The 27,343-nt window shown below is 37.5% G+C and overlaps 1 protein-coding gene across 1 annotated transcript in view; it reads right to left on the reverse strand.

The window, feature by feature from the left end:
* Positions 1–256: 256 nt before the first annotated feature.
* The window catches only part of PALMD (palmdelphin), a 60,606-nt gene continuing 33,519 nt past the window's right edge, over positions 257–27,343 (reverse strand). The window contains exons 4-8 of the mRNA XM_081493257.1: positions 8,566–8,680; positions 8,394–8,427; positions 8,162–8,275; positions 5,290–6,384; positions 257–1,112 (exon numbers count right to left, since the gene is read on the reverse strand). Coding sequence (XP_081349383.1) covers positions 1,069–1,112; positions 5,290–6,384; positions 8,162–8,275; positions 8,394–8,427; positions 8,566–8,680 — 1,402 coding nt within the window. The 3' untranslated portion in view covers positions 257–1,068. The remainder of the gene's footprint in view (positions 1,113–5,289; positions 6,385–8,161; positions 8,276–8,393; positions 8,428–8,565; positions 8,681–27,343) is intronic.

The following is a 27,343-nucleotide window of genomic DNA, read 5'->3' on the forward strand; positions in this document are numbered from 1 at the left end:
CTCCACATCAGTAGTTAAGATAATTTCATCGTGGACTTATCAGGGAAATTCAGTGTTTTCCCTGAGAGATAAAAACAGACTATTCACTGAAAGACTTGGCAGGACCTGGGTATTTTGCACTGGCAATCCAAGGGAAGATGTGTTTGAGTGGATTTAGGGGGCTTGTTTGATGGGAGACAGAATAAGAAGGTAGAGTAGGAGAGAACTGTTATGGGAGTATTCTTCAAATCATGATTTAACATCTTGGCAAAAACACTTAGGAATTAAATGTGGTACACTTTATTGGTAAGTTTTAGCATTAGGATTCTGACTTATTTATAAGAATTGGTCAAACATTAGACCAGATTTGTGTTGAGAATTTGAGAAGTCCTCCATCAACAGCCTTGGGCCATATTCAGTCACTGTATCCCAGAATTCACATCAAAATAAATGAAAGAAGATATTTCAAGAAGAATGAACATATTGGTTATCAACTTTAAAGTCATGTACACAAATAAGATAATCCAAATCCAGTCCCCAAATAAGAGGATAATATTGCATGCACCTTTGAAATGTATGCAAAGAGCTTTAAGTCTCAATTGAATTGTTCCTTGGCAGGGGATGTAGTTGCCTGAGTCCTTGTTGACTTGGGATGGCATGTTTACTTATCAGAGTCGAAGATGAATATTTCTGTGATAAAACACAGTGACTTCCTATGATCTCTCAGTCTTTGTGTTAGCAAAATTACAATGTCAGTTAATAAAATATAGTTGGGCTATTTTAAATAACTTTATTTGTAAATTTAACAAGCTCTTATTAGAAATGCTTTGGTATCAATACAATAAAAATATGTTGGTTTCCCCTCCACTGAATCATATCAAGTAACTGGAAAAGTTAAGCATTTGTTCTCCCCAGCTTTTTTTGGAATTTTTTTCAAATAATGACTACTGCTTATCCACATGGCATAATATGGCTATAATTATAATTTTTTTTGTATCTTAGGAAAAAGAAACAAAATATCCAGAAGAGAAATCTGCAAATGTTTCTTAGTTTCTTCTTCAATGGATGTTTACGCAGACGGTACACCTCTCAGATAACTTTTTTCCCCAGCTTTGCCATTCTCATCCTTAAGGCTGTAAAATAAAGAAAAAATAGAGAGTTATAAAAAGCTTTAATCTTCACTCTAAATGACCATTTCATAGATTGCAGGAAAGTTTGAAACATACCTCAGATGATTTTATCCAACAATGTAGGCATTGTTTTAGTAGCATAAAAAGATAGTAGAAATAATAAGCTATGGTTAACTTAGGGAAGAAGCAGGTTCAGAAATAGAAGGAACCTATTTCTACAAATATTAATAAAGCAAACACAGCATAAATTGAGTAAATACAGGACTAGTGCACATTAACACTATTAGCCATGGATAAATAGCTATGAGTCAACAACTGTGTTTTGTGCATATTTTTGAGCTATGTACTACTAAAGAGAAAAAGGCATTGATATAAGCCCTAATTCATGATGGTTGGGTTATTTTTTAACTCATCAAATCTAGTGTTGAAAGGGGCTTCATCCTCGGGTATGAAATGGCAGGAACAAATTTTTTAAGTAATGAAACAATGTGAGCTAATAATTAGGAGTTGGAGTCATTATGAAATGTCTTTGTCAAGATATAAGTACTTTCAAATGGCAAATTTATCTTTTTGAGAATATTTCACTGTTACTGATATATTAGATATAGAAACCGTTTTTAAAATGTAGATTTAAAATTAGTAACACTGGTATCATGCTCTTAATAGTTACAACCAGATTATAGCTGCCTCAGTCATGTTCCAAAAATTGAGAGATGCTTCTAAGGTACCAATCATTACATTCATGTGTAATATTGCCTAAGCACCAGCTATTTAGCTGTTTGAAAAATTTTGTTTAACAAAAAAAAAGCAAAAAGGAAATCATATTCTCTCATTTCACAGTTATATATTAGTTCTGTATTGAAAAATGAAGTGACCCTACTTCTAAGAAGCTCTTTTTCACAAATATGGGAAAGTATGGGATCCAACACTATAACAAGACCATGGTCAATTCTGTTGTCACTATACTTATATGAAATGTTGTCATTTAATTGAAGCCAAAGAGCTTTATTTCCCTGGGAACTTTAAGGGAAATGATTATTTTCAGTGGCAGGATCGAGAATATTTCCTTGAATTTAGGACCAGCTGAGATAATTTTCCTTTGCTCTGTAGCCAGGAAGGTGGTCCCAATTGCTGGGAGATGTTGGATGGTGAAACCTAATGACAGGAGTGTACCTCCACATCAAGAAGCAAACTGAAGGCAGAAGGCAAGTCTTTATAGTTTTTACTCTGGGTCTTTGGACCATTACCTTTCCCGTACCAAAATAAGAGCAGGGACAAAGTCCATTTTAAGGGACTTTTTGAAGGTCTCTTTTAAGGCAAGGGCAAAATCTCCTCCCTACAACTACTCCGCAACTTAGATTCAGTAAAGCAGGCCTACCCAGCTGCTGTAGACCTTCAGTGAATTCTTAAAGGACATCCTGGATGTCTGCATCCTCAGGAGTGAGGCAATCCAGTAGCTCACTGTCCCATTTCTTAAGGTAAAAAAAAGAATTCTAGATTGTTAGAGTCTGCTATTTCTTTCTTTAGGCTTATGGTAAGTAGGTGGTGTGAGCTCCAAGTAGCTGTGTGGGGACAGGCGATGAGAAAGCCCCTTGGTATAGCAGCTAAAAAACCTGAGTTATCACCTCTCTTTTTACTTTTGCTTTCTATTCAACTTCTCTGATCTCTATCTTCTCTCCCAATGGCAACCCAGACACACAGTTTTGACTGTTTTTAACTTGACAGAAGAGAGCTTGCTTCCTTACTTTCAGTATCCCTTGGCTTCTAATGGTTGCCACAGGTTGGCAATTCTGGCACCAATAGCTCGTGAATCTCCTGGAGCTGAGGTTCCCTACCTGTTTATTCTGGAATGCCACTGACATCTATGAGAGGGGAGAACAGAGCTAGAAGTACGAAATAGGTAGGTGAGGATTGCCAAAGGATTACCAATTGTTTAGTTGGTGGGGGTAGTAATAAAGTCCCAGTAAAAGGTTACATGGCCACTCATTGGTGGATGTATCTGACATTGAACCAGATATTTTGAACATAACCCTGTTATACTTACTTTAGCAAACGGACGTAACTTTGCCTAAATTTTCTTGTCATGTCTCATCCTGTTCAACGTTTTATCTAAATCTGGTCTTTAGGATCCCCAGGCTCCACTTTTCTCCATCTTTCTTCCTCCTTCATGCTCTTTTCCAAGTTAAAAATTGCTCTTAGATAAGACTTTGATAATAACATTTGCACAAATGAAAAGAGACTTATAGTTCTTTACTATTACTGTGCCTACTAGGAATGTTTATATTTAGTAGGGCACCTATACCATAAATAAAGGAGTTGACTCAAATGGTGGATTTCCAAGTATCAATATGCATTTTGGGGGAAGGGAGATAGAAGCTTCACCTACTTGGTGCTTGTGAAATGAAAATGCATGGGTGACTATAAATTCTATGTATATGGGTGACCCTGAGGTCAGTATGATATACTTATTTTTAACACCTATTTAAAAATACCCATTGTGTAATCCACATGCTGAATTGGAAAACAAGAATGTAAAACAGTATTATGATAGAAAGCAAGGAATTTGGAGGATTCTGTTTATAAGATGCTTTGATTGATAGAACATAACTTTGTATTGTTACTTTGTCTGGAAAAGTCTTCCTGTTTTCATTATTTTAGCTCAGTGGCATGATTAGTGTTGTCTGGAAACATTAGTCACTTCCTATATTTTTCTCTGCGGTAAATGTGTTGACATGAGTATGGGAGACGGAATAAGGGTGTTCAGGAGGAGCTGGCTAACATCCAAGTTAAAAAATAGGAGGTTTTATAGTGGGTAATGTCACTGGTCTTGACCATAAAGAGTGTGTTCCTTTTTTCTAAGTCTTCTGTGTTGTTCTTTAAAAAATGGCTTTAAGATGCAAAATGTGATCAATAAACAAAGCTCATTCTCAAAACAGAGGAACTTTTAGTTTTAGTAGGTTTCTTACACCATTAAACTCTTATTTAGATAGACAATGTAAGTGTACACTTACCAATAGGTTAGAAATTCTTCAGATAATCAAATTTACAATTGGTATGCCTAATTTAACTATTTAATAAAAAAGGAAGAGGTCCATTTTATTGTATCATTGGTAATCTAAGACTGGGTTGCTGGGTTACAGAGGAAAAATCCTTCTTGAATTGTTCCACCAATTAGGTCCTACCACAGTTCTACAAGATTATCAAGTTCTTTCATTGCTGGATAAGCTGGGACTTAATAGTTACTGCTTTTTAATGAGAATTCTCTCATTAGAACATTTAAAATTACTATCCCTTTCACGGATGCAGTAGTTATGTCTGGATAATTTGATTTATGTCTTTAGGCATGGTAAGTACAGCTATTATAATTAGTTTGATCATATTTTTATTTATTGTTCATAAATAAGTAGAATACAATATTCAAGTGATAATAAAGAATTTAAAATTTATGAGCTATCACTTTTGTAGAAAAAGTGTTATTTTCTATTCAATACTAAAAAAGCTAGATAACTATAAAACTTTACAGGGAATGAGAATGTATGGAATGCAAATATTTAGAAAATAAAAAAATAAAATTTCTAAGTTAGGGAAGTTTATGTGACATAAATATTATAATGTAGAATAAACTGATACCTTTTGTAAAATGTAGAAAAATGAAGGACATAAAGTTAATAAAATTATAAAAGTGCAGAGAAACAAGATATAGCAAAGTAATAAAATATCATACTAAAAATAAAATTTGTTTTGAGTTTTTTAATTGCAAAATTAAGGCAATTTGTTAACTTAAGTAGGAAATCTAAACCATGAAGAGGCACAAAAAAAGAGCTGGCTTCATTTCTTCTGGGAAAAGATCTAATATTGATGGCAACATGATAGTGACTCAAATACATTCATACACAGTACCATACCATGGCAGAAGACGAATTTCAAGTTACTAAGGTTAATCAATGCAATACCCAAATAAGGCAACACATTTTTGTTTCACTTTCTTTCTCTTTTGAAGTGACTTAATCACTTTGCTTATGATGATAATAACTCATATAAGCATTAATAAAAAAATTCTTAGCATGGGTTAGTCTATGAAGCGTCAGAAAAAGCTGAGAGTAAGCAGGCTTGGTAACAACACAAAGAGAAGATTGTCACATGACTAAACAGCAGTGACAAGCCTTGTCATGTTTGTTACCTGTTAAGGATGGATCCTCAGTCCCATCTCCTGCTATCTGACCGTCCAGTGGAGAAGGATGGATGGGGCTCCCTAAGCTTTCTTCTTGCTCCTTCAGGGATATGGAGTTTTTATGGGGAGATTTATGGTTTGTGTTTTCATGGGGATTGACTTCTGGTCTCTTTCTTGGAAGCGGTGTTGGCTTGGCAGGCTGGAAAACCTGACTGTGGGGAGCTATGGGATGGTAGGCTGGTTTCTCAGCTTCTCCTTCACCCTCCTCCTCGTCATCAATCACAACCAGCTCAGCATGGATGATCCCATCATACCCAGTCAGAAGCTTCTTTTCTTCCTCATTGTCTTCTGCCTGCTGATATCCCATGAAAATCATTGTCACGGGCTCTTTCTCATCCAGGTCAGAAGGCAGGGAATGAACAATATTATATCTAATGTCTTTCTCATCTTCCTGGCAAGGGGGTGAAGAACTCTGGCGTTCTGACTTCTCAACTAGTGCTCTGCTGGGACTCAGTCCTGCCTTTGGAGAGGGAGTATACTTGTCCTGCATTATATTTGGTTCTTCCCAAGGAGTCATCAGCCTCTTTTGTTGGATGTGGGGCATCTCCTCTGCTTGTTGAGTCATTGATCGGGGATGAGGTATCGGCCGAACTGGGCTGATGTGATTGACATTGTTACCTCTCTCCTCTGCAAGTCCATTGTCCATGTTGTGTATGGATCCATTCACGTCATTATCCAGTCCATTAGCTTTAATTTTTATCCTTTCTTGAAAGTTTGGTCCAGGAGTTACCTTCTCTCTCTGTGGAGTTGTAGGTCTGCAAAATGGATTGGCATATACAGGTTCATGGTACTCTGTTGGGGATTTAGAATTTCTCTCTGAAGCCTGTCTTAAGAGTTCCTCCACTTCAACTGGTGCCAGGCCATCGGTGCCATTGTATGCTGCACTGTGATTAGAGCTAACTGCATAGACTGACTTTTGCCCGTCATCATAAACTTTTATCCCTGTACCTTTAAAATCATCTGATGGGAGAGGTATTGAAGACAGGACTGTACTTTCTCCAGTCTTCAAGTCTTTTTCAACTTTGATTTCCATGGCATACAAAGCTGTTGAGAGACAAATTTGATCTCTGATTTAGTCAATTTTTCCTATTGTAAAGTAACTTGCTTTCACAGTGTTTATGTCCAGTATACCTGTTGACATTCTTTTATGAGAAATCTTTTTTAAATTTCTGATTTATTCATGAAATTTATAAAGACTACAACTTTAATGACATGGTTTTTATGCAAGGATGTATGAAATTACTAAAAAATGGGAAAGACTGAAGAAGGGAGGCTGATTGTTCCAAATGGTAAGGATTTTCACTAGGAAGCCAAAAGATGTTCCCTTTCTAATGAGAAAATCTGACACAACAGATTTACACTCTTTTATATTGCTCAGTAGGAAGAACCAGAGTTTTCTTTTTAATAAGGAAGAATATGTTACTCTGTGCTTTACTGTTGGTAAAGGCTGAGCAAGGTATATTTTATTATGCTACATCCTGGCTGTACAGCCCTGCAACGTGTTGAAATTAGAGAGGCGTGTTCTAAAGTTTTCAGAGCTGCGAGGCGGTTAAATGTTGAACTGGTATTGAAGAGGCAGGAAGAAGGCTAGAATCACATGCTTCTCATTTTGCCTTATGCTTCTTTTCATTTTCACTCCTACTTTTAAGAAGAAGGGCTAAAAATAGAGCAGTATCAGCTGTATTAAAACAACTGAGCTGGGGGGAACCGCTTGATTAGGGGGAGCTGAAGTCTGTTTCATGGCCCTGGCAAGATCTTGATGCATGTATGCATGCTCAGTCACTCAGTCATGCTGACTTTCAGTGACCCCATGGACTGTAGCCCACCAGGCTCCTTTTCCATGGGATTATCCAGGCAAGAATACTAGAGAGGGTTGCCATTTCCTCCTCCAGGGAAGATCCTAATGGCCAGGATTGTAACCTGGCAGAGTAAAGCTAATGGGATCCTGGGCAACATTACAACGTGGCATTGCCTGTTTTTGTGTACCCCATCTTCCTCTTTGGAGACATCTTGCATTTCATCTCTCCCCCACAGCCTGGTGGTTCTTGGCCTTCCCTGGCTACCCAACTAAAATTGTAATACACTCACCCACATGTGCCCTTTCCACTTTCTCTGCATTATTCTTCTCTTTAGCATTTTTACTTCCTAATATATTTCATTTATTTACCTGATTTTTAATCTATTGTGTCCCTTAGAATGTCAGCTTTTATTCTCCGTTAGAATGAGGGCAGAGATTTTTGCTGTTTTATTCATTACTGTATTCCTAGTGTGAAAACTGAGCTTGGCATTGAGCTTGGCACTGAGTATTTGTTGAATGAATGAATGATTGCTCCCTGAAGGTAAAGTGTAGCTTCTCTTTTCACTCTAAAATCCAAAGGTTCCCTCTCTGCCCCTATACAAGCCTTCATTTTCCCTGGGCCATCGACATTAGTTTCATGCAACCATTCTCACATAGGGGTAAATAATGCCCGACCTCAGGGGGAATACTTTTGTTCATTCATTTCATCTTATTCTAGTGTCTACTACACAGAATATGTTGGGAGAGATATTTTTGAGCAAGGGAGCTTTGTTTTAAGAGCTTCTTGTCTCCTTTAGGTCTTTATCTTCCCTGTCCTTACCTAGTTTGCTGAGGAATAAAATGTATAGAAGAAATACTGTAAACCCATTGTTGCTACTTATACAAGTGACTTACCTCATGGAACTTTGTAAAATGGACCATTGCTTAACTTGGAAGGATAGGAAGTTACAGCAAGTTGCTAATATTTGATATTGTAAAATATGAGTTTGAGAACCTATCATTGAAGACAAAGTTTTCATATACCTTTTCTATTTTGTTCATCATCTTCTATTCCTTCATTTCTTTCCTTCCTTAACCTGGAAGGTACGTAGGATTTTGGAAGGTCGGGGATATTAGCATAGATGTCTTCAACTGACTCTGTAAAATTCATATTAATTCAAAATGCATTTAGAATATACTTACAATAGAGAAAAATTTCAGCAGGCTAATCAAAAAATATCTTAGATCGACATAACATAGACTGCTCAAAACATACCTCCTGGTGTTTCTTCCTTTTCCACCTTCACAGACTATAAGAAAAAAGAATTCTCCATGATTAATACAGTTTAAAAATAAATTCTAAGCGTGAATATACTTTGAAGAATTATATACTATTTGTGGAATCATTTTGGGAGGGAGTCATAATTTTCAAATTAGCTAATGCTCACCCTTAGTATGTCTTCTGTTGTCCTCTCAACTGATTTCAGTTTCTTTAAAATTGCTTCTTCATTGGTTGAGATTTGCAGTTCAGCCTTTTCAAGATCTTGGATCTCTTTCTCAAGTCTGAACAAAGATATACTTTATGTTGCTTAAAATAATACAAATACAGAGCCCTCAAGGATATATTTCCCATATACCAACTTTACTTGGAATATTGCATGTAAGTATCCAGATACCATATAAGAACTTAGCATTACACTAAACATCACATTAAGTACATAGAAGATACACAATACCTGATTTTGACTTAATTTTCAAGTTGTTTGGTTTTGACAAGGGGGATTCTCAGGTGAAATATTTGACTCTTGGTCCCATTTTCTTCATTACAACTACTAATGTTACTTCCAAATGAAATCGAGAGATTTCTCTTACAAAGAGACATAATCTTAAAGTTGGACCAAAAGGAATGGTCCATCTGTCATTAATGCTGTAGATTGCCAATTTTTCTTATCCAAGTTTTCATAGAAATTACTTGGAGAAATATTGTAATTTTATTTTCTAGCCAAGCAACACTTTATAACATTATAATTATTAAATTTGATTTAAAAATCGTAACTATTTAACACTTAAACCCCCTGCATATCCTAACACTAAAAATGACACTTCATTTTAATTTTAGTTTTCTAAAAGTTGCGATGTTATAGTGAATAGTGTTCTATTATAGTGAGTGAAGAGGTGAGAAATGGACAAAATCTAGTACAGTGGCCTCATTTGCTGTTGTTTATAGAGGCTACGTTTCCTAGATTAAAAAATAAAGTTATCGCATGGCCTAACAAAGTGTAAGGGAACTCATAGGAACAGAACAGACGTTTGAAATCGGATTGTCACATCCTGAACTGGTATCTTGACTAGTTTAGAGCTGCATGTCAGATTCAAGTTAATTCCAGGGTGTGGCATCATGATCTCTATCTTGGATAAAAGCATACTACCACTGGCATTCACAAAGTTAGAAAAGCTGGCCCTTGGCATCCATGAAACACACATAATTTCTCAGGCAAATACTCTGAGCTCTAAAATCAGCTGCCTCGAAGGATGGCTGCTTAGATATAGCAGCTAATTCAGGAGATGACAGCTGTGGGTATTAGTGTCAGCTAAGATAATTGTCAGTTTTCTTTACTTCTTTCTTTAAGATGATCATGCCTCTGGCACCTCAAAATCCCTGCGCTATTGTCACACCAATAAAAGTCCAAGATACGGTCAAGCAGATCATTCTCCTACTTATTGCTTTCATTTCAAAGTTCTGACTTGCCTGCTGCCTATAACTGTTGGTAGTTGGCTGTCTATAGCTGAGGTGCTCTTGCACATCACAAAACTCCAAGTAAAATGCAGTACTTCTGGTTTCTTAGAAGTTAGTAACGTGTGATGCCAATCTCTTAAAATCCCTCCATATCCACAGTAGTACAGTTGCCCATCGGTAGAGTTGTGGGGATATATGTTGGTTGGTAGAGTGGAAAGTCGAATACTAAAAGTGATAGATCTGGACTGTTCTGTTTCTGCTACTCACTACTTGTAAAAGCCAATTCTTTAAACTTTCTTTAAACTCAGTTTTGTAATATGTACAATGAGGATATAGTATACACCTTACTTGATGCAGAAACTTGGTAAAGCTAAGAAGAGGTGATATATTTGAAAGCACATTAAACATAGTTGAGGGACTTCCCTGATGGTTCAGTGGCTAAGACTCTGCGTTCCAGTCTGGGGTTCAATCCCTGGTCAGGGAACTAGATCCTGCATGCCACAACTAAAGATCTTGCATGCCATACAAAGATGGAAGATCCCACATGTCACAATGAAGACCCACAGGCAAATAAACAAATATTTAAAAGTAAATATAATTGATATCAGATGTAAATGTTATTTTGGTGTTATCAAAGGTTTTCTGCAATACATCATGTCTCTTTTCCGTTGTCTTGTTCTGTAGGTGCCTTTACCTGATAGCATGTTAGAGATAATCTAATGGGGAGCCTTTGGGTAAAAAACAAGAAGGCTCAAGCTCTCAGGATCCAGCTGTGGAATCAGGTGGACCTGGGCTTGAATTCTGGTTCATCTATCAAGTTCCTGGGTGACCCTGGACAAGTCACCAGACCTCACTAAGGCTCATTGTTTTTATTCATTTAAAAATGTTTGTTCAGCATTTCCTTTGTACCAGGCGCTACCCTGCATGCTGAGATGTAATGGTGAAGGCAGCACTTCCTGCCCTCAAGGACTTTACATTCTAGTGGATAGTATACTAATACAGGAGGTGGCAAACTTTTCCTATAAAGGCCAGATAGTAAATACTTTAGGCTTTGCAGGCCACATATGGTTTATGTTGCTCATTCATCTTTATTTTTTTTAACTTTTACAATATTTTAATAGTGTAAAAACCATTTCTAACTCATGGCTATACAAAAAGTTGGCCATGGCTAAATTTGCCAACTCATTAAAATGTATATATGTATGGCCCAGGATCAAATCTAGCCCTGAACTTTACACACACACACACCTCATATATTTACTTATAAATACACACAAACACAAATATATATATACATAATAAACAAATGTGTATATATACATACATACATTTATTTATAAAGAAAAATATTTCCTTGAAAAAAGAAGCTAAGGGTTATAAACAGAAGAATATAGGAGACAGAAGGTGCCTAGGAAGGGTGTTCTACTTTACATAGTGTGGTGATGGAGAATTTCTGACAAGGTGTCATTTGAGCAGAGACATAAAGGAAATGAGGGAGAGACACACAGGAGTGTTAAGGGGAGTGTACTTCACAGAGAGGAAGAGTAACTTCAAAACTTGAAATAATAGCTGAGGGATTAAGGAGGCAAGTGATGAGAAATGAAGTCAGAGATGGGGTGGCCACCAGATCATACAGGGCCTTCTGCATGGTAATGCGTTTGGGAATTCTGAGAAGAGGAAAAACCTGCCAGGACTTGAAATTTAAACAATTACATTGGCTGCTGTGTGGAGAATAAACTGAAGCAAGCAAACACGGAGGTCTCAGTTGTTGTACTAATTCAGATAAAGATGGCTTAATCTAGGGTCCTTGCTGGTTGAAGAGTGAGAAGCAATTGGATTCCAGAAATATTTCAAAGAAAGAACTGCCAGGATATGTTGATAGATTACATGTGAGATGTGAAAAAGCAGAAATGTCCAGAGTGATTTGAATGTTTGTGATCTGAACAATTGGAAAACTGTGAACGCAAGTGGCCAAATAGTAATCTGGGAAGGAGAAGAAAGGAGATTGGTGGGGGATGTGTTAAATTTAAGACAGTCAAATGGTGACATGGAGAAGACAGATATAAAAGTTGGGAGCTTAACTAAACCTGGGTTTGAAGATAAAAATTTAGGAGTTCGTATTTATAGCTGTAGGAGTGGATAAAATTTTCTAGAAATTCAGGGGTTCCAAGGACTGAATCCTGGGGCAATTAAACATTTAGTGATCTGGGCAATGTTTAGTACTTCGTAGGGTTTGTGTGTGTGTGTGTTAGTCACTCAGTCGTGTCCGACTCTTTGTGACCTGATGGACTGTAGTCTACCAGACTCTTCTGTCCATGGGATTCTCTGAGCGAGAATATTAGAGTGGCTTGCCATGTCCTTTTCCAGGGAATCTTCCCAACCCAGGGATTGAACCTGGGTCTCCTGCATTGCAGGCAGATTTGTAGGATTCAATAAGGAATAAAAGAAATAGTGAACACTTAGCTAATTCTAGTTTTCTCCTGTCTCTGTTCCTTTCTATTCCCGGGGAACAGAGATAGAGTTCTTGGTCCGCCTGTGCAGTTACATCTCAGGGAAGTATGAAATGCACTGATATTTGTAGTTCCTTTCCTCTGTAAAGAGGCCCATGGATAATGTAATGTCAGGTAGTACTCATGAATATCTTTAGATTAATATGGTAAGAATATGAGGTTGAAAGCCTGTCAGCATCATCAGAATAACTGCTAATGAATGTTTCTGGAGGTTTTCAAGTCTTTGGTAAAAACTGCATTAATATGAGGCTGCTGTCAAATGACACATCATGATGCATGTGTGAAAACAAAATAGATGCAAACACACACACTTTTCTCTCCTTCATCACTTAGTTACAACCAACTTTCTGTAAAATGGGATAATAAGGAAGCATCTTGGTGCTAATTACTTGGAATTGCAAAATTCTGTAGTAGATGCTTACTTTTACAGAAAATTTCTTAAAATTCTCACTTCAATATTTTATTCTTTTATGTTGATGTGATACTTCTGTATATTATTTGTGGACGACATAAATATAATTAAGGGATAAATGTTAGTTTTTTTTCTTTTGAAAAAGCCTTTTAAAAGATTAGGATGTCAGTGGGAGTAATGGGAGGCCCAGGGTAGGGAATTGGCTTCTCTCCCATGGTTCTTCTCACAAGATCAGAGCTCGGGGGGGCAGGTGCTACAGAAGCCCAGCAGTAGAAGGTCTCACAAGTTCCATATCAGATAATGGATCAAGTTTTTGAGGAAGGAGGATTCTTAACGAATATACAAATTACAACTGATAGGTAGGTGCTATTTTGTATAGCCAGTACAGTGGGTCTCAACTGAGGGCGATTTCTTCCCTGAGCTCATTTGGCAATGTCTGGAGACATTTTTGATTCTCACAACTTAAGAAGTGCTACTGGCATCTAGTGGGTAGAGGCTGGGGATGCTGCTGAACATCCTATAATGCAGGGCACAGACCCCCACAACAAGGACTTATCTCATTCAAATTGTTAGTAGTATTGAGGTGGACAAACCTGTGACACCTAATACATTGCCTAGTCTAGTATAGGTGCTTGATACATGCTTTGTAAAGGGTGTTTAAGTATCTGTCTCTGGGATATTTTTACTTTTTCCTCATTATTTTTCTCTTCCGCTTAGCCATAATATAGGATCCAAATTTATTACTTGTTGAAAAGAATTTGATCATCCTATTTTTATTTAAAATTATTAATTGGGTTAACTTGCTTTTCAAGTCTCTTTCTGTCTGTATATATAAATCAGTCTCTGTGTGTGTGCTCAGTCATGTCTGACTTTTTGCAGCCTCACGGACTATAGCCTGCCAGGCTCCTCTGCCCTCTAGGCTGCTCTGTCCATGGAATTTTCCAGGCAAGAATACTGGAGTGAGTTGCCATTTCCCACTCCAATATATATATATACCTATATAAATATACAAACTTATGTACATATAGATATATATTTATTTATTTTCCTGACTCAGTGACTACTCATAATTAAGAGGATACTTAACTCTGATTTGAAGCTCCAAAGATGCAGGGCTTAAATTAGGGCCTCATATCCAATACTTTTCCAAAGATTTTGGTGGAGAGAAATTTAGCAAGTATAAGTGAAGAAGTGGAGTAATATATACGTCTATATCTGTATATGTGTGTAGATACATTCGTATATGCACATTTATGTATATATCTATGTCTGTATTTTTTATGTGTGCATAAAATTTTAGTTTTACATGTAAATATAAATCTATGGTGTATACATATGTATATGTAAAACTATTTTTTTTTTTACTTGGAAAGCTTTGGATAGATCACTGGGGGATAATTCTCTAAACTTCACTTGCTTATCTTTCAGCTGATGGGTTAGAATTTCCATAAGTGCTGCCATTCCCATCTTTAGAAGGTATTACTTTTCTCAATGGGAACTGAGTTCCTAGAAATGCTGATTCAGTTTGGTGAGAAATAGGCAATAGAGAAAGAGAAATATCCTTCCTGGTGCCTCCTGGGCTGTTAGGTGGGGCCTGATGGATGACTTAGTACCTTTCTCCCTCAGTTTCTGAGAGATGTTAAGCAGGTATCACGTGCCAGTTTAGATAAGCAAACTACACGAAAAAGGATTTGTAATAGTATCCATTATTGGAATTTTTTCTCTCCTTATTTGCTGGAGAGAAAGAAGGTTATTTTCAAGAGCTCCCTAGGTGAAAGCAGGTAGCTTTCATTTCATGCACTGTTCTAGTAATAACTTCCCTTAATCATCATGAGATAATGTCCCCAATCCAATTCCAATATGCAATTTTTTTTGTCTTTAGAAAAAGGACAGCACAGAAATGCTAGGTGAGCCAAGAAAGGGTTATTTCAGAGGGCAATTTGTTCTGCTGCTAAGAAGTCCATTTATCTTGTTCAGGTTTTTGTGGCATTAGCAAGGACTAACAACCTGATAGAGTTTGCTATAAGGAGCCAAAGGAGAATTCAGAGAAAAAAATTTTTTTTAAGAATCTATGCCCTATCTTACAGCACTTCACTTGTCAGCAATTATAATAACATTTAATATGTATTGAGTGTTTACACTGTACCAGGCACTGGCCTAATAAGTCCTCATAACAGCCCCCGTGAGTAATCTTATTAGTTCCATTTGACAGATGAGCAAGCTGAGCCTCTAGAAAGGCAACTGATCTTTTCAGACAGCCTGTGGCAGGGTGGAATTTGAAATCAAGTCTCTGCCAGTAGAGCCTGAGCTCTTAACTCCTTGCTAATTAGCCACTGTGGGAACAAAACTTGGAAAAAAATGGATTCTTATGAACTTACGAACAACATTCATTTGCTAATCAGTATAAAAGGATTTTTTTACTTTCCATAATAATAAAGTGAGGATTGAAATGCTAGCTGGAGTCTACCAACATGTAACAATGTTGACTCATTACCTCTAAAGGTAATATTTCTTTCCTGATCTTCATTAGAATGATTTTGCTGTGCTGAGAATGTCTCTGCTTAGTGGTCCAGTCAGTATGACCAGGATTAAAGTCCAGGCTTCGTCATCTTTCTCTTTGGTTGCTTGAGTTTGGTTTTTGGTAGGAGTGCTTAGAATATTCTTTTTCAGAGTCTGAGGTTTCATAAACTAGTGCTACTTTATAGAGACACTTTATTTGCTTGGTCATAAGATTATTGCTCAAAGTAATGGAAGCTTTAGCTCTTAAACATAAAACTGGTTATGCAATTTGATTATAATACCACAGTTTGAATGTAATCACCAATGCTATATTTGAAATTAAATTTATGACTGGCTTTAGCTATTTACTTTGAAAAGACTGATGAATTACCTGTATCTTGGTATCACAAGCTCTATTATTAAAAGCAGGACTATACCCAAAGAGAGGTCCCAACTGACACTTCTCTGGGATGGCCTGAGCCAGCAGGTCTTAGATCCAGGCTGGGCCACTACTGATGTACCTCTGAGACTAGCTGATGGAAGTGCTAGGACCACCTCTCCAACCCTACCCCAAGCTGGATAAGGAAGAATCCAGTTTCTTTTGGGACTCACAGGCTCTCAGATAAGTTTGCCTCCAACAGGGTATTGAATTCAATGAGGAATGCTGGCAATTTTAACCCTTGACTCTTCCCTTGGGCCATAGGTTCTTTCCTCCTAACTGAATTTTGGGAGAATAGGAGGTGGCTGGTGGTTTACCTATGCTTTGGAGTTTTTTGTGTGTGAAGGTCCACTTTTTTTCTTCCAGCCCTACTCATGGAAATAGAAAGTGAGCTCTTATCAAAACTAACACACTTGGCTTAAATATTAAACCCCTCCAAGCTTCAGTTTTCTCATTTGGGGAATAATAATAGTATTCACAAAGGGTTGTCTTAAGGAGGTAAACGAGATAATGTTTGTAAGTTTTTAGCACAGGGCTTGGCATAGAGAAATTTCTCAATAGGGCCTCCCAGATGGCGCTTGTGGTAAAGAACCTGCCTGCCAGTGCAGGATATGTAAAAGATGCAGGATTGATCCCTGGGTGGGGGCGATCTCCTGGAGGAAGGCATGGCAACCCACTTCAGAATTCTTGTCTGGAGGATCCCACGGACAGAAGAGCCAGGCGGGAAACGGTCCGTAGGTTCGCAAAGAGTCAGACATGACTGAAGTGACTTAGCAACAGCAGCAGCAGCAGCACAGGGTTTGACATAGAGGAATTCCTCAATAAGGGTTAGTTACCCCTCTCTCCTCCTCAATTTTCTAAGGAGAGGAGGGCCATCTCTGACAAATCTAGTGAAAGAGAAAATCTACCAGGTCCATTTTTAGATTTGATCTTCAACCTTAATATTAATGATTTTAGAGGAAGCATTGTGCTACTATAGCTTCAGGGACATATCCATTCTTGAAAATACAGTTCTAGTCAGAAAACAATAACAGTGCTCCAGCATTATTAGAACATTCATAATATTTATAGGGATAATGTCTGTTTAATAAATGATGTCTAATTCATGAAAGAATATGCTAGTCTGCCTTGACAACCTGCTCATTCTGCAACCCTCCTCTCAAGTCCATTCCTCCTGTTCTTTTTAGTAATAGAATTCCCTGAGTTTTATGTGTCTCCCTGCTGCCCTGCTGCAGATTACATTTCCCATTCTTTGCATTTAAAAGATATCATGTGACTAAATTCTGGCCAATAAGATACTAGCAGGAGTGACCTCTGCAATTTTCAGGTCATATCCTTAAAATAGAGCTGTTTGTCCTCCATTTATCTTCCCCTTCCTAAGCTGAAATACAGATGTGGTGAGGTCAGCTTCCTTTGATCTTGACCAAGGGCATCACTTAGAGGGTAGCAAAGCAACAAGACAGAAAGAAACAGGATTTCTTGATCATCTTACATAACGTTGCTGTTCCCCTCCCTTGAATTTCTCCCAGCTAGGATCAGTATGTGTAGGAGGAAAATGAACCTTTCTAATATTGTTTAAGCCACTGTTCTTCTAGAGTCTTTTAAGGCAATAAAACCAGTATGCAAATTATTACATAATCTTATGGAGGATGAATCTTGGTGTGACAAATTTTATGAATTTTTTTCATAACTTTTTGTTGATTTGAAGAATTAGTCATTAGCATGTTACACTTTAGGTAGTTTGTCAGTAAAAATAGAAAATAAATCAGTTTTTGCTCCTAGTAGTTAAAGAATTTACATGTTTCTAAATGACACATCAAATCCAACATGGTTTGTGTTGGCAATAACTAGTTAATACTGAAAGGCTAAGGTTTGCAATGAAAAAAGGAAATCTTATTTTATTTTATCTTTTAATCATAACTGATCTAAAAATAGCTCAAATTGCAACAGATACTGTTGAGTATATACAGCTGATGACTTCAGTCAGATATTCTTGACTATAGTATGTTGATCACATGTCATGGGCAGCTACATTGTTATAACGGGTCAGAGATTATAGATATTTTATCTTTATAGATAATGTGGCCAATGAGAATGCCAAGCTGTATTTTCTCAATAAAATTGAAGGTATGTAATCCAGATGAATATAGGCTGTTTTATTTTTAAATTTGGGGTCCAATAAATTTCATCAAACATTTAACAAACTTTTAAATGTCAGGCACATTTTATTCACCAAGCTGAAACAAAAATATATCAGAAAAGATGGAGATTACCCCTCTGCATGGACATAGGAAAAGAACTGCCTTACAATCAGCCCCTGCTGAAGAGCATGGGTATTATAAGAAAGCTCTAACCCACCAGTGCAAATAATCACATGCCATGGGTAAGTCTGCCAGAGAATTAAAGGGCATTTGGCATATAGCAAACACTAAGTTTTCCCCAAGCCAGATCTACTGCCTCTAATCCTGAGCCCTGAAGAACAGGACGAGCAAATACAGCACAGTAGCTTCAAGATAACTCCAAGTGGAGAGCTGGCCTGACAGTGACATTGAAACAAGTGTCAGTTTGTTCTGATAATTGGGAACAGAGTAGATATTTAGAAAAACTGAATAATTTATACTTACATGGGGGCAGTTTTTGCATCGGTGAATCTCATCTCCTAATATAACTCTATAAATATTAACAATTATCTTATGGGCAGACAATACTCCCATGATTTGAAACTGCCTGGTAGGCAGGTAATATCAAAAGAGAATGACTTAGCAGAAAAGCAACCCTCTTACTCAGAATATTTTGTAAATTAGGGTTGCATTTGCCCTGAAAAACAAGACACCAAACTGGTTTTCAGAGAATCAGGTGCTTTTATGTCCAAGTTACAAATGTAATTTTCAAATGAACGCAAATAAACCCACACCCTGGAGGTTGGTGTGATACTGCAATCTGGTTACTTCTGAGCTTCTCAAATGTTCTGCCAGACAGAAGCAGGGTGTGTGGTTTTAATTAGAGCCTGGAGAGAACCTTGCAGGACATGCCAAACACTTATTAAGAGCTGAATAACTGTAATAATAATTCAAATTGACCTCTACATAGGTGGCATGAATTTCCTGAGTGACCTTCAAAAACTGTTGTAGCTAGGTCGTGGGAAGTTAACTGCAGATACGCTTATCCATGATTTTGGAAAGCTTTTTTCCTTAAAAAAAAAAAAAGTCGTAAGGGAAAAATATTTTAGTGAATATACTACTTGTATATTATAAAACAACAAAACATATTCAATGATACATTCAGCCAGTGACTGTCTCCATTCAGAAACAATTACTGGCTTTGTGTCTTGTAACCCTTAACATTTATCTCTAATACAGAGAAACCACTGTATTTTTCTCTTCTATTCACTTCATTTTTACTTTGCTCCTAAATTGCTCATACTTGATGCCAAGAACAGGACTCTTATTATTTGAACACCAAAAATATAAATCCCAACCTCAATATAACACAGAATAACCAACAAAGACCAGTTAGCTTTGGGTGGTCTAAACGAACTAAGTGACATTTGCTTTATGTCAGACAAAAGAGGCATTGCAAGGGGGTGGTGTGGAAGCTCTCCGAGCTGTAAATTTAGTCTCTGGGGACTCTCCTGGGGAATGGGGAGGCCCAGGGCCCATGACCACATAGAGCCTTTCTCTCACATGAGTCTTTGCTTCTGAATGTTCTTTCCTCATGCCCACCACCTGGAAGATGGATAACTGAAACAAACGCTCTTCCCACTTTCCGGATTGTTCAGTTGTTTCTTGGTTCTTTCTTTATTCACAGTCATAGTTTTATGACATCCCTGATAACAGCCTTAAATTTGTGTTTCAAGTTACTGAATATTATTTTGAATGGGATAATTAATGTCAAAGTTCTTTGAAAAGTTAAAAAATGTAAAGAGAGGTGAACACAAATAAAAATTTGCTTTGAGGAGTTTATGATTCTTGAATTGCCTCTGGAAGAATAAAGACATATTGGCAGGTTTTTTTTTATAAATGCTCATTATTTATTAAATAAGGAATAAGCAGTGTGAAACATGATGGATAAGGTCTGGAGTCAGAAAGATCTGTGTGTGACTTCTAGGTAATCTGTTAAAAGGTTCATGGCTTGCTGTGCTTTAGTGATCTTATGTGTAAAAGAAGCCTAATTAGACTTCCCTCAAAGAACTGTCATTCTCAAAATAATGCTTAGTAAGTAATATGTACTCGGTAAAGGATAGTTGTTATTATTGAATTGCAATCGGGTGATGGGAGCACTCTCAGAGGTGACTCTAATCTGCCTTTTAGCCTACCATTGTTGTGGGGGAGTGTTTATTTTAGGTGAACATTTAAATTCTTATTTCTACTAACATATAAATGAGATCGGCAGGTACGAGCAAAAGAGAATGCTCGGAAGTGAGGATAAGAAAATAAAAAGGCACATTAAAAAGGGGGAAAGGTGAGAAGGTAAAATGATGACAAGATGGTAAAACATGCCGTCAACAAGTGTCTCAAATCCAAGGGCACTAGAGCCACATAACTTTGCCTTTAACTAGAGATATGGATTTATTTTTTTAAGTCAAAGCTTTCCTTTTTAGTTTATTGATGTTCAAGTTATTGTCTAATCTTGAGATGGTCTCCTTATATATGCAGTATTTTCAAGTCCATCCATCATCCATCACTCATTCATTAAGCTATGTAGTCATAAATATTCCTATGATGTGCTAGGAGTTGTACTCTTTTGTGGGGGAGATAGATTTTTCCCTCCCTTTCTTTTTTGGCTGAAAATTTGGTTAATAGCTCCTTTTGTTAAATTTAAAAAGCTTCTGAGTTAAAAATAATCAGAATATCTGGGAAATTAAAAACAACAACAGATGAACTATTACAAATCTATAAACCAGTTAGTCAAATATGCGGAGTGAAAAACATGCTTGGAATGATTTCGACTCAAATAATTGCCTCAGAATAATTTCTTGAGTGTTTCCAGGCTACAGCAAATTTAAAAAGGAACAAATGGTGGGGATTTTTTCCCTCCCTTTTTGCCATTTTTTCTCTTTATCTTCACTCTTATGTTGTCACAGAAGAGCGGCTTGTCTGTCGCCCTGCAATGTGATGTTAGATGTGGCTGGCTGGGTCAGAGCAGGAAGGCAGAGATATTTAGCATGCAATATTTTCCATGTAGCATGTATCACTGTGTTTGATGAGACATTCATTTCATTAAGGGATAACTGGTTTGCACAAGGAGACAAGAGCATTAGGTAGGGGTTGAATCTGGATAGAAATAATAATGAGTTAAGCTTTGTAAACCATAACCAGCAACATTTGCACTCATCTCACATGCTAGTAAAGTAATGCTCAAAATTCTCCAAGCCAGGCTTCAACAGTACGTGAACTGTGAACTTCCAGATGTTCAAGCTGGATTTAGAAAAGGTAGAGGGACCAGATCAAATTGCCAACATCTGCTGGATCATTGAAAAAGCAAGAGTTCCAGAAAAACATCTATTTCTGCTTTATTGACTATGCCAATAGATATTGACTGTGTGGACCACAACAAACTGTGGAAAATTCTTAAAGAGATGGAAATACCAGACCACTTGACCTGCCTCTTGAGAAATCTGTATGCAGGTTTAGGAAGCAACAGTTAGAACTGGACATGGAACAACAGACTGATTCCAAATCGGGAAAGAAGTACGTCAAGGCTGTATATTGTCACCCTGCTTATTTAACTTATAAGCAGAGTACATCATGAGAAATGCTGGGCTGGATGAAGCACAAGCTGGAATCAAGATTGCCGGGAGAAATATCAATAACCTCAGATATGCAGATGATACCACCCTCATGGCAGAAAGTGAAGAGGAACTAAAGAGCCTCTTGATGAAAGTGAAAGAGGAGAGTGAAAAAGTTGGCTTAAAGCTCAACATTCAGAAAACTAAGATCATGGCATCTGGTCCTATCACTTCATGGTAAATAGATGGGGAAACAATAGAAACAGTGATGACTTTATTTTTCTGGGCTCCAAAATAACTGCAAATGGTGACTGCAGCCATGAAATTAAAAGACACTTGCTCCTTGGAAGAAAAGTTATGACCAACTTAAATAGCATATTAAAAAGCAGAGACATTACTTTTCCAACAAAAGTCCATCCAGTCAAAGCTATGGTTTTTCCAGTAGTCATGTATGGATGTGAGATTTGGACCATAAAGAAAGCTGAGCACTGAAGAATTGATGCTTTTGAACTGTGGTGTTGGAGAAGACTCTTCAGAGTCCCTTGGACTGCAAAGAGATATAACCAGTCCATTCTAAAGGGAATCAGTCTTGAATATTCATTGGAAAGACTGATGCTGAAGCTGAAGCTCCAATACTTTGGGCACTCCAATACTTTGAGTCAGGTGTGAAGAACTGACTCATTGGAAAAGACCCTGATGCTGGGAAATATTGAAGAGGGGAGGAGAAGGGGATGACAGAGGATGAGATGTTTGGATGGCATCACCAACTCAGTGGACATGAGTTTGAGTAAACTTTGGGAGTTGGTGATGCACAGGGAGGCCTGGCAAGCTGCAGTCCATGGGGTCGCAAAGAGTTGGACACAACTGAGTGACTGAACTGAACTGAACTGAACCAGTAACAAAGCCATTTAACTTATATTACTGCATTAATGCTTGGGTTCCTTTTTGAAATGGTATCTCACCTGCTATCTTTTGAGTTAACTGAGTAGATTATTGCTTTATACACTGTTGAGCAGAATGCATTTTCTACTAGTCTGTCTCCACTTGTGGAGGAATTTCTCTTAAGTGCTGTGGGATGCCTATAGCTACTGTTACAGCCCGCTTTCCAGGCTTTCTCATGATATACAGTCCCATAGAAATCCAGTGCTTCACATGCACCTTCCTATCAGTACGATACACGGAAGGCAGTTTCTACCTATTTGGAGATAAATGAAAGTGCATTAAGAAAAGGCAGAAGGTCAGAAGGATACTTCGGAATATTAAAACAAAAATTCTTACTAGGGAACATTTAATCACAAGTAGATAATCTTTCTCAAAGGGAATGCAATATATTTGTATCATTTTCCTTGACAGTTAACCTTTTGCTTTTTATGCTTGTGACATTTCTGTCAGGCACTCTGTGTGCGCCAACTGAAGTCAGGAGTCTTTGGACATGGTTCAGAAAATAGCTAGTGTCTGGTAGGGAGCTTGGTGCAACGCAGTTTGGCAGAGAGAGTCATGGAGAACCTCAGGGTAGCCGGATAGCAGAGAAGAACCTGGCAAGCGAATGACATAGCTCCTTTGGACTCTTTTTAGGTGCTTGTGGTGTCTTTTGGCTGTAGGTATTTTATAGAGGAAAGCAGCAGAAGTGACAGAACAGGATTTCTAAGCCACCAATAATCTGTGCACATGGATGTTTGGCTTGAGAAGTCAGTGCCGGACTTGTACCTGTGCCTACAATCAGGAAGTAAATGGTTCAGTGGCCACCCTATGGGCTCATTTGGGAGGCAAATTGAAACCCTAATTTGAACAAAGTGATTCAGAAGATGTTCAATATAGTTTTTCTCCTGGGGACATTTCCTCCTGAGGTATTAATCAGGGCACCAGGCAGAGTGCTCATGAATATTGTTCCAGAGCTGAAGTGTGACTCAGAAACAAAAACCATGGAAACCCACTTAGTTTCTGAAACGTTGCCTCTCTCTGAAAGGAAAAACAAGAGGATAAATGTGCAGACATACTTTACTTAAAGGTTATGTGTGAGTCAGGGAACCTATGAGTGTTTTTAATATGATAAAGAGTCATATAAATCTCTCTATAAAATGATGCATATATGAGTGAAGTCATAGCATGGGTTGGAAATTAAAAATTCTGTGCATGCATGCTAAATTTGCTTCAGTCACGTCCGACTCTTTGCAACAGTATGGACTGTAGCCTGCCAGGCTCCTTGTCCATGGGATTCTCCAGGCGGAAATACTGGGATGGGTTGCTGTGCCCTTCTCCAGGGGATTTTCCTGATCCAGAGATCGAATCCATGTCTCATTAGATTTCCTGCATTGGCAGGTGGGCTCTTTACTACTGCTAGCGTCACCTGAGAAGCCCAAAAATACTATAGAGAATAGCTTTTATAGGATTTAACTTTTGGAAAATTTCACTGTGGATCCTGAACACAATTTGTTTTTATGATTAGTACTCTTAATTTGATTTTATGTTCTGGTTCTTCAATTTTTAGCTCTATGACATGGGGCAAGCTAGCCTCTATAAATCTCACCCATTAAATGTTATCTATCTCATAAGATGGTTGTGAGAATTCATGAAATAATATAAATGAAGTGCATAGCACAGTGCCTAGTCTACAACAAATGTTCTGTAAAAATTATCTGATATTATTAACATTTTAGTCTTCAAACCGTAAAGAAAACCAATCAATTATTTTCCAAATGGAAAGAATCGTAGTTGGGGGATAACCTTAGACTACTCAAAGAAAAAGATTCTTTGTATTAGCATAAAGAAAGGCATGGGTTGCCATTTCCTTCTCCAGGGGATCTTCCTGACCCAGGGATTGAACCCATGTCTCCTGCATTGCACTGAGCCACCAGGGAAGTGCAAAGAAATAAGTCTTGGCCATAAGATGCAAATCTCCAAAGCTCTAGACACTGTCCTTATTTAAATTATTTTTGATTCCTAATGAGAAATAGTATCTAATGTTTTTTGCACACCTACCACGTGTCAGGCACTCTTGAAGTTGCTTCACTCATTCCAGCCCTGTGAAGTGGCTTATGATGGTCCACTATTACAGACAAGGAAACTGAGGCCCAAAGGGATGAAAGAGCATGGCCAGGCTTATGAACTATGGTTGGCAGAACAGGGATTTGAATATCAAAGACCATGCTTTTTCAGTTGATCTCATGAAACCATGGAAGTAAAAGAAACGCACAATTCATGGGTAGTCTGGCTTTGCTACAGACTCTGAGGTAATAGCAACATTTCTATTTTGATGTTCCTATTAAAATCTTATCCTGTAGCTGAGAGACCTGGCACATGGCAAATGTTACCCTTAAGCAGGCACCTAAGTTAGTGATAAATCACACCCAGGGATGGAGATACCTCCTCTGTTTAGGGAAAGAAGATGGCTCTGCCTAGTTCAGCCTCATCAGTTGGTTGCCATTCAGAGCTTACAGGAAAATGTACTGTATTTAGTGGTAATAAAAGCTCCCTAAGTACTGTGGATGGTTGTTTCTGAAAAGGAATGAATTTAAAAACATGCACCTGATTATTTAGCAGCTTTAGAAATATCTGTGAAGAAATTGTTCAGTTACCAGGTAAAGCTGCTTTGGCAACGTGATTTCTATAATGAAGGGCAGTAGCGGAGGCTGTTTAATACTGTCAAAGCACAGATGGGTATTTTTTTTGTCTCTGTATGTTGCCTTAGAACATTCTGTGCCCTGAAGATTTTAAACAAGATAGACATGCCTTTATGGGTCACAACGATGTAAATTCTTTACTAGTTCTTTGCAAATACATCTTTTTAAGCCTATTCCTTAGGCTTAAATGTAGGCTTAAATTCCAATGCAGTCTGCTGTTAGGTGTCAGGTGTTTTACTGCTTTCTGAGCATTTATACCTACAGATCTCTATTAATTTTACAGCTGGAGAGCATTGAACCCGACTTGTTTTGAGACCCAAATCTATCCTCTACTGGCTCTGTGATCTTAAAGAAGTCCCTTATCCTCTCTGAGCCTATTTCCTCAGCTATGAAATGGAGGTGTTGATGCTTTCATTCTAAGATTGCTGTGGATATTAAATGACTTAATGGAAGTACAAGTGCTTTGTAAATTGCACAAGGCCATTTAAGAATCAACCATTACTGCTATTATTATTTATACTTGGGGATTAAAATCATTTGGTGTTAATAAAGGAGCACTGATGGGTTAATGACATTCTAAAGATCTAAAATAAGGTCTCAGTGAGATACCAGAAATTGGATAATAAACAGACATTTAATTGGTAATTTAACAAAGACATTAACTGGATGCAGAAGAAGGTTCTGAATGTTGTAAAGGCTTTTTAGAGGAAGGAGAACCAAGGGACATTACATGCTTCAAAAACTTCCAATAAGATCATACCTTTTCAGTTCACAGAGGTTGCCGTGTGTCATTATCTTATAGGCAGCATTGGATGGTTTCTTATTTTGCCACTTCTAACAGTGTGAGTTCTTTAATCTCTCTTTAAAAATGAAGATTATAACACCTGCTTTACAGGGTTATGAGGATTAAGTGGGAAGATATATGCAAAGGGCCTGGTGCATAATATGACTCAGCAAACACATTTTCCTTCTCCTGCCTCTTACTTCTCTCCCTCTTCCTTCATTTTCTTACTCTTTCCTTCCTTCCTCCCTCTTCCCCCTTCTCTCCACTTCCTTCTTTCCTTTTTTGGTCACATAGGAGCTGTAACTAGGTAAGTCACTACCAAAACTACTAGAAGCTTACGTGCTTCTCAGAGCATTCAGGCAAGGCCTGAAAGCAATCAGGAGAGTCCTAGTAAATTCTCTGGGATTACTCAGAAAGCAGCCAAACTTGTTAATGGAGTTTATGTAGCCACTTCAATTATCATCAGATGCAGAGAAAGTTGGAGGTGTTCAGTATGTGGAAAGACTCCAAAGAAGGGACTCTGAGGGAAAGCAAGGAGGTGTCTGTGCAGGGTGAGGGTTTACAGGGATTAAATTCAAGGTTCCTTCAGAGATAAGGATTGTGTATGGAGGAATGAGGAAAGCAATCATCCGCGAAACCAGACTTTGTTAGGAAGCTTTTCCTAAGAGATGCTTTATGAATAATCAAGTTTTCCAAACTGTAGACTTCACTTATTGAATTATTTTTTGAAGGATATCCTATCTGCCATTCAGAAACAGATGTATCTTTGAACAAATAGCTAAGAGGTTTATAAATATAAACATTTCAGTGACAAGATATAACTTTAAAAGAATTTTTAATTTAAAAAACATCTGAAAAAAATAAAAAACATCTGAATAACGATGAACAGTAAATGATTTTAGCTATTAAATACACAAGTGTATGAAATTAAGCTAGTAAAATAAAAATCAGTTGAAAAAAGAAAGTTTTTTTCCATGTTGTCAATTTTAGGCCTAATGCAATCTGATTGCACAGTGTGGTACATTGGGTAAAAAGTGGTTATAGCACAACTACTGGATATTTTTATTTTCTAGATCTTTACTATGGTCCTCACTAAAGATAACAAATTTGTAGTGAGCATGTTTCAAAGATGTCTAGGCTTTAAATTATTGTCTTTATTATACCACAAAAAATTCCATCTTTTTTCCATGTGTGGGTTAAAAAATGATTTTTGACATTTCTCACATCTTTCTTCTATCTTATCCATATTTTGTAATAATATTAATAATCCCATCTCATATTTGAGCTCTCCAGTTTTTCTCATGTCCAACACCTCATTTTAAACCATGCCAATTAAAAAACTTTACTTGCTATATCAGAAGTTACTGACGCTTTACTATTGATAATTGTCAGTTATGGGCAGGGAAGGACATTGAGAAGTGAAGTCAACCCCCGTGACCAACCAGGGAATTAGAAGAGAGAAAATGGTAGTGAAGTAGTCCTGTAGTCTCTTCTCTT

This window comes from Giraffa tippelskirchi, chromosome 5 (assembly GCF_054371585.1).
Source record: "Giraffa tippelskirchi isolate mGirTip1 chromosome 5, T2T-mGirTip1v1.2.pri, whole genome shotgun sequence".
Taxonomy (NCBI): Eukaryota; Metazoa; Chordata; class Mammalia; order Artiodactyla; family Giraffidae; genus Giraffa; species Giraffa tippelskirchi.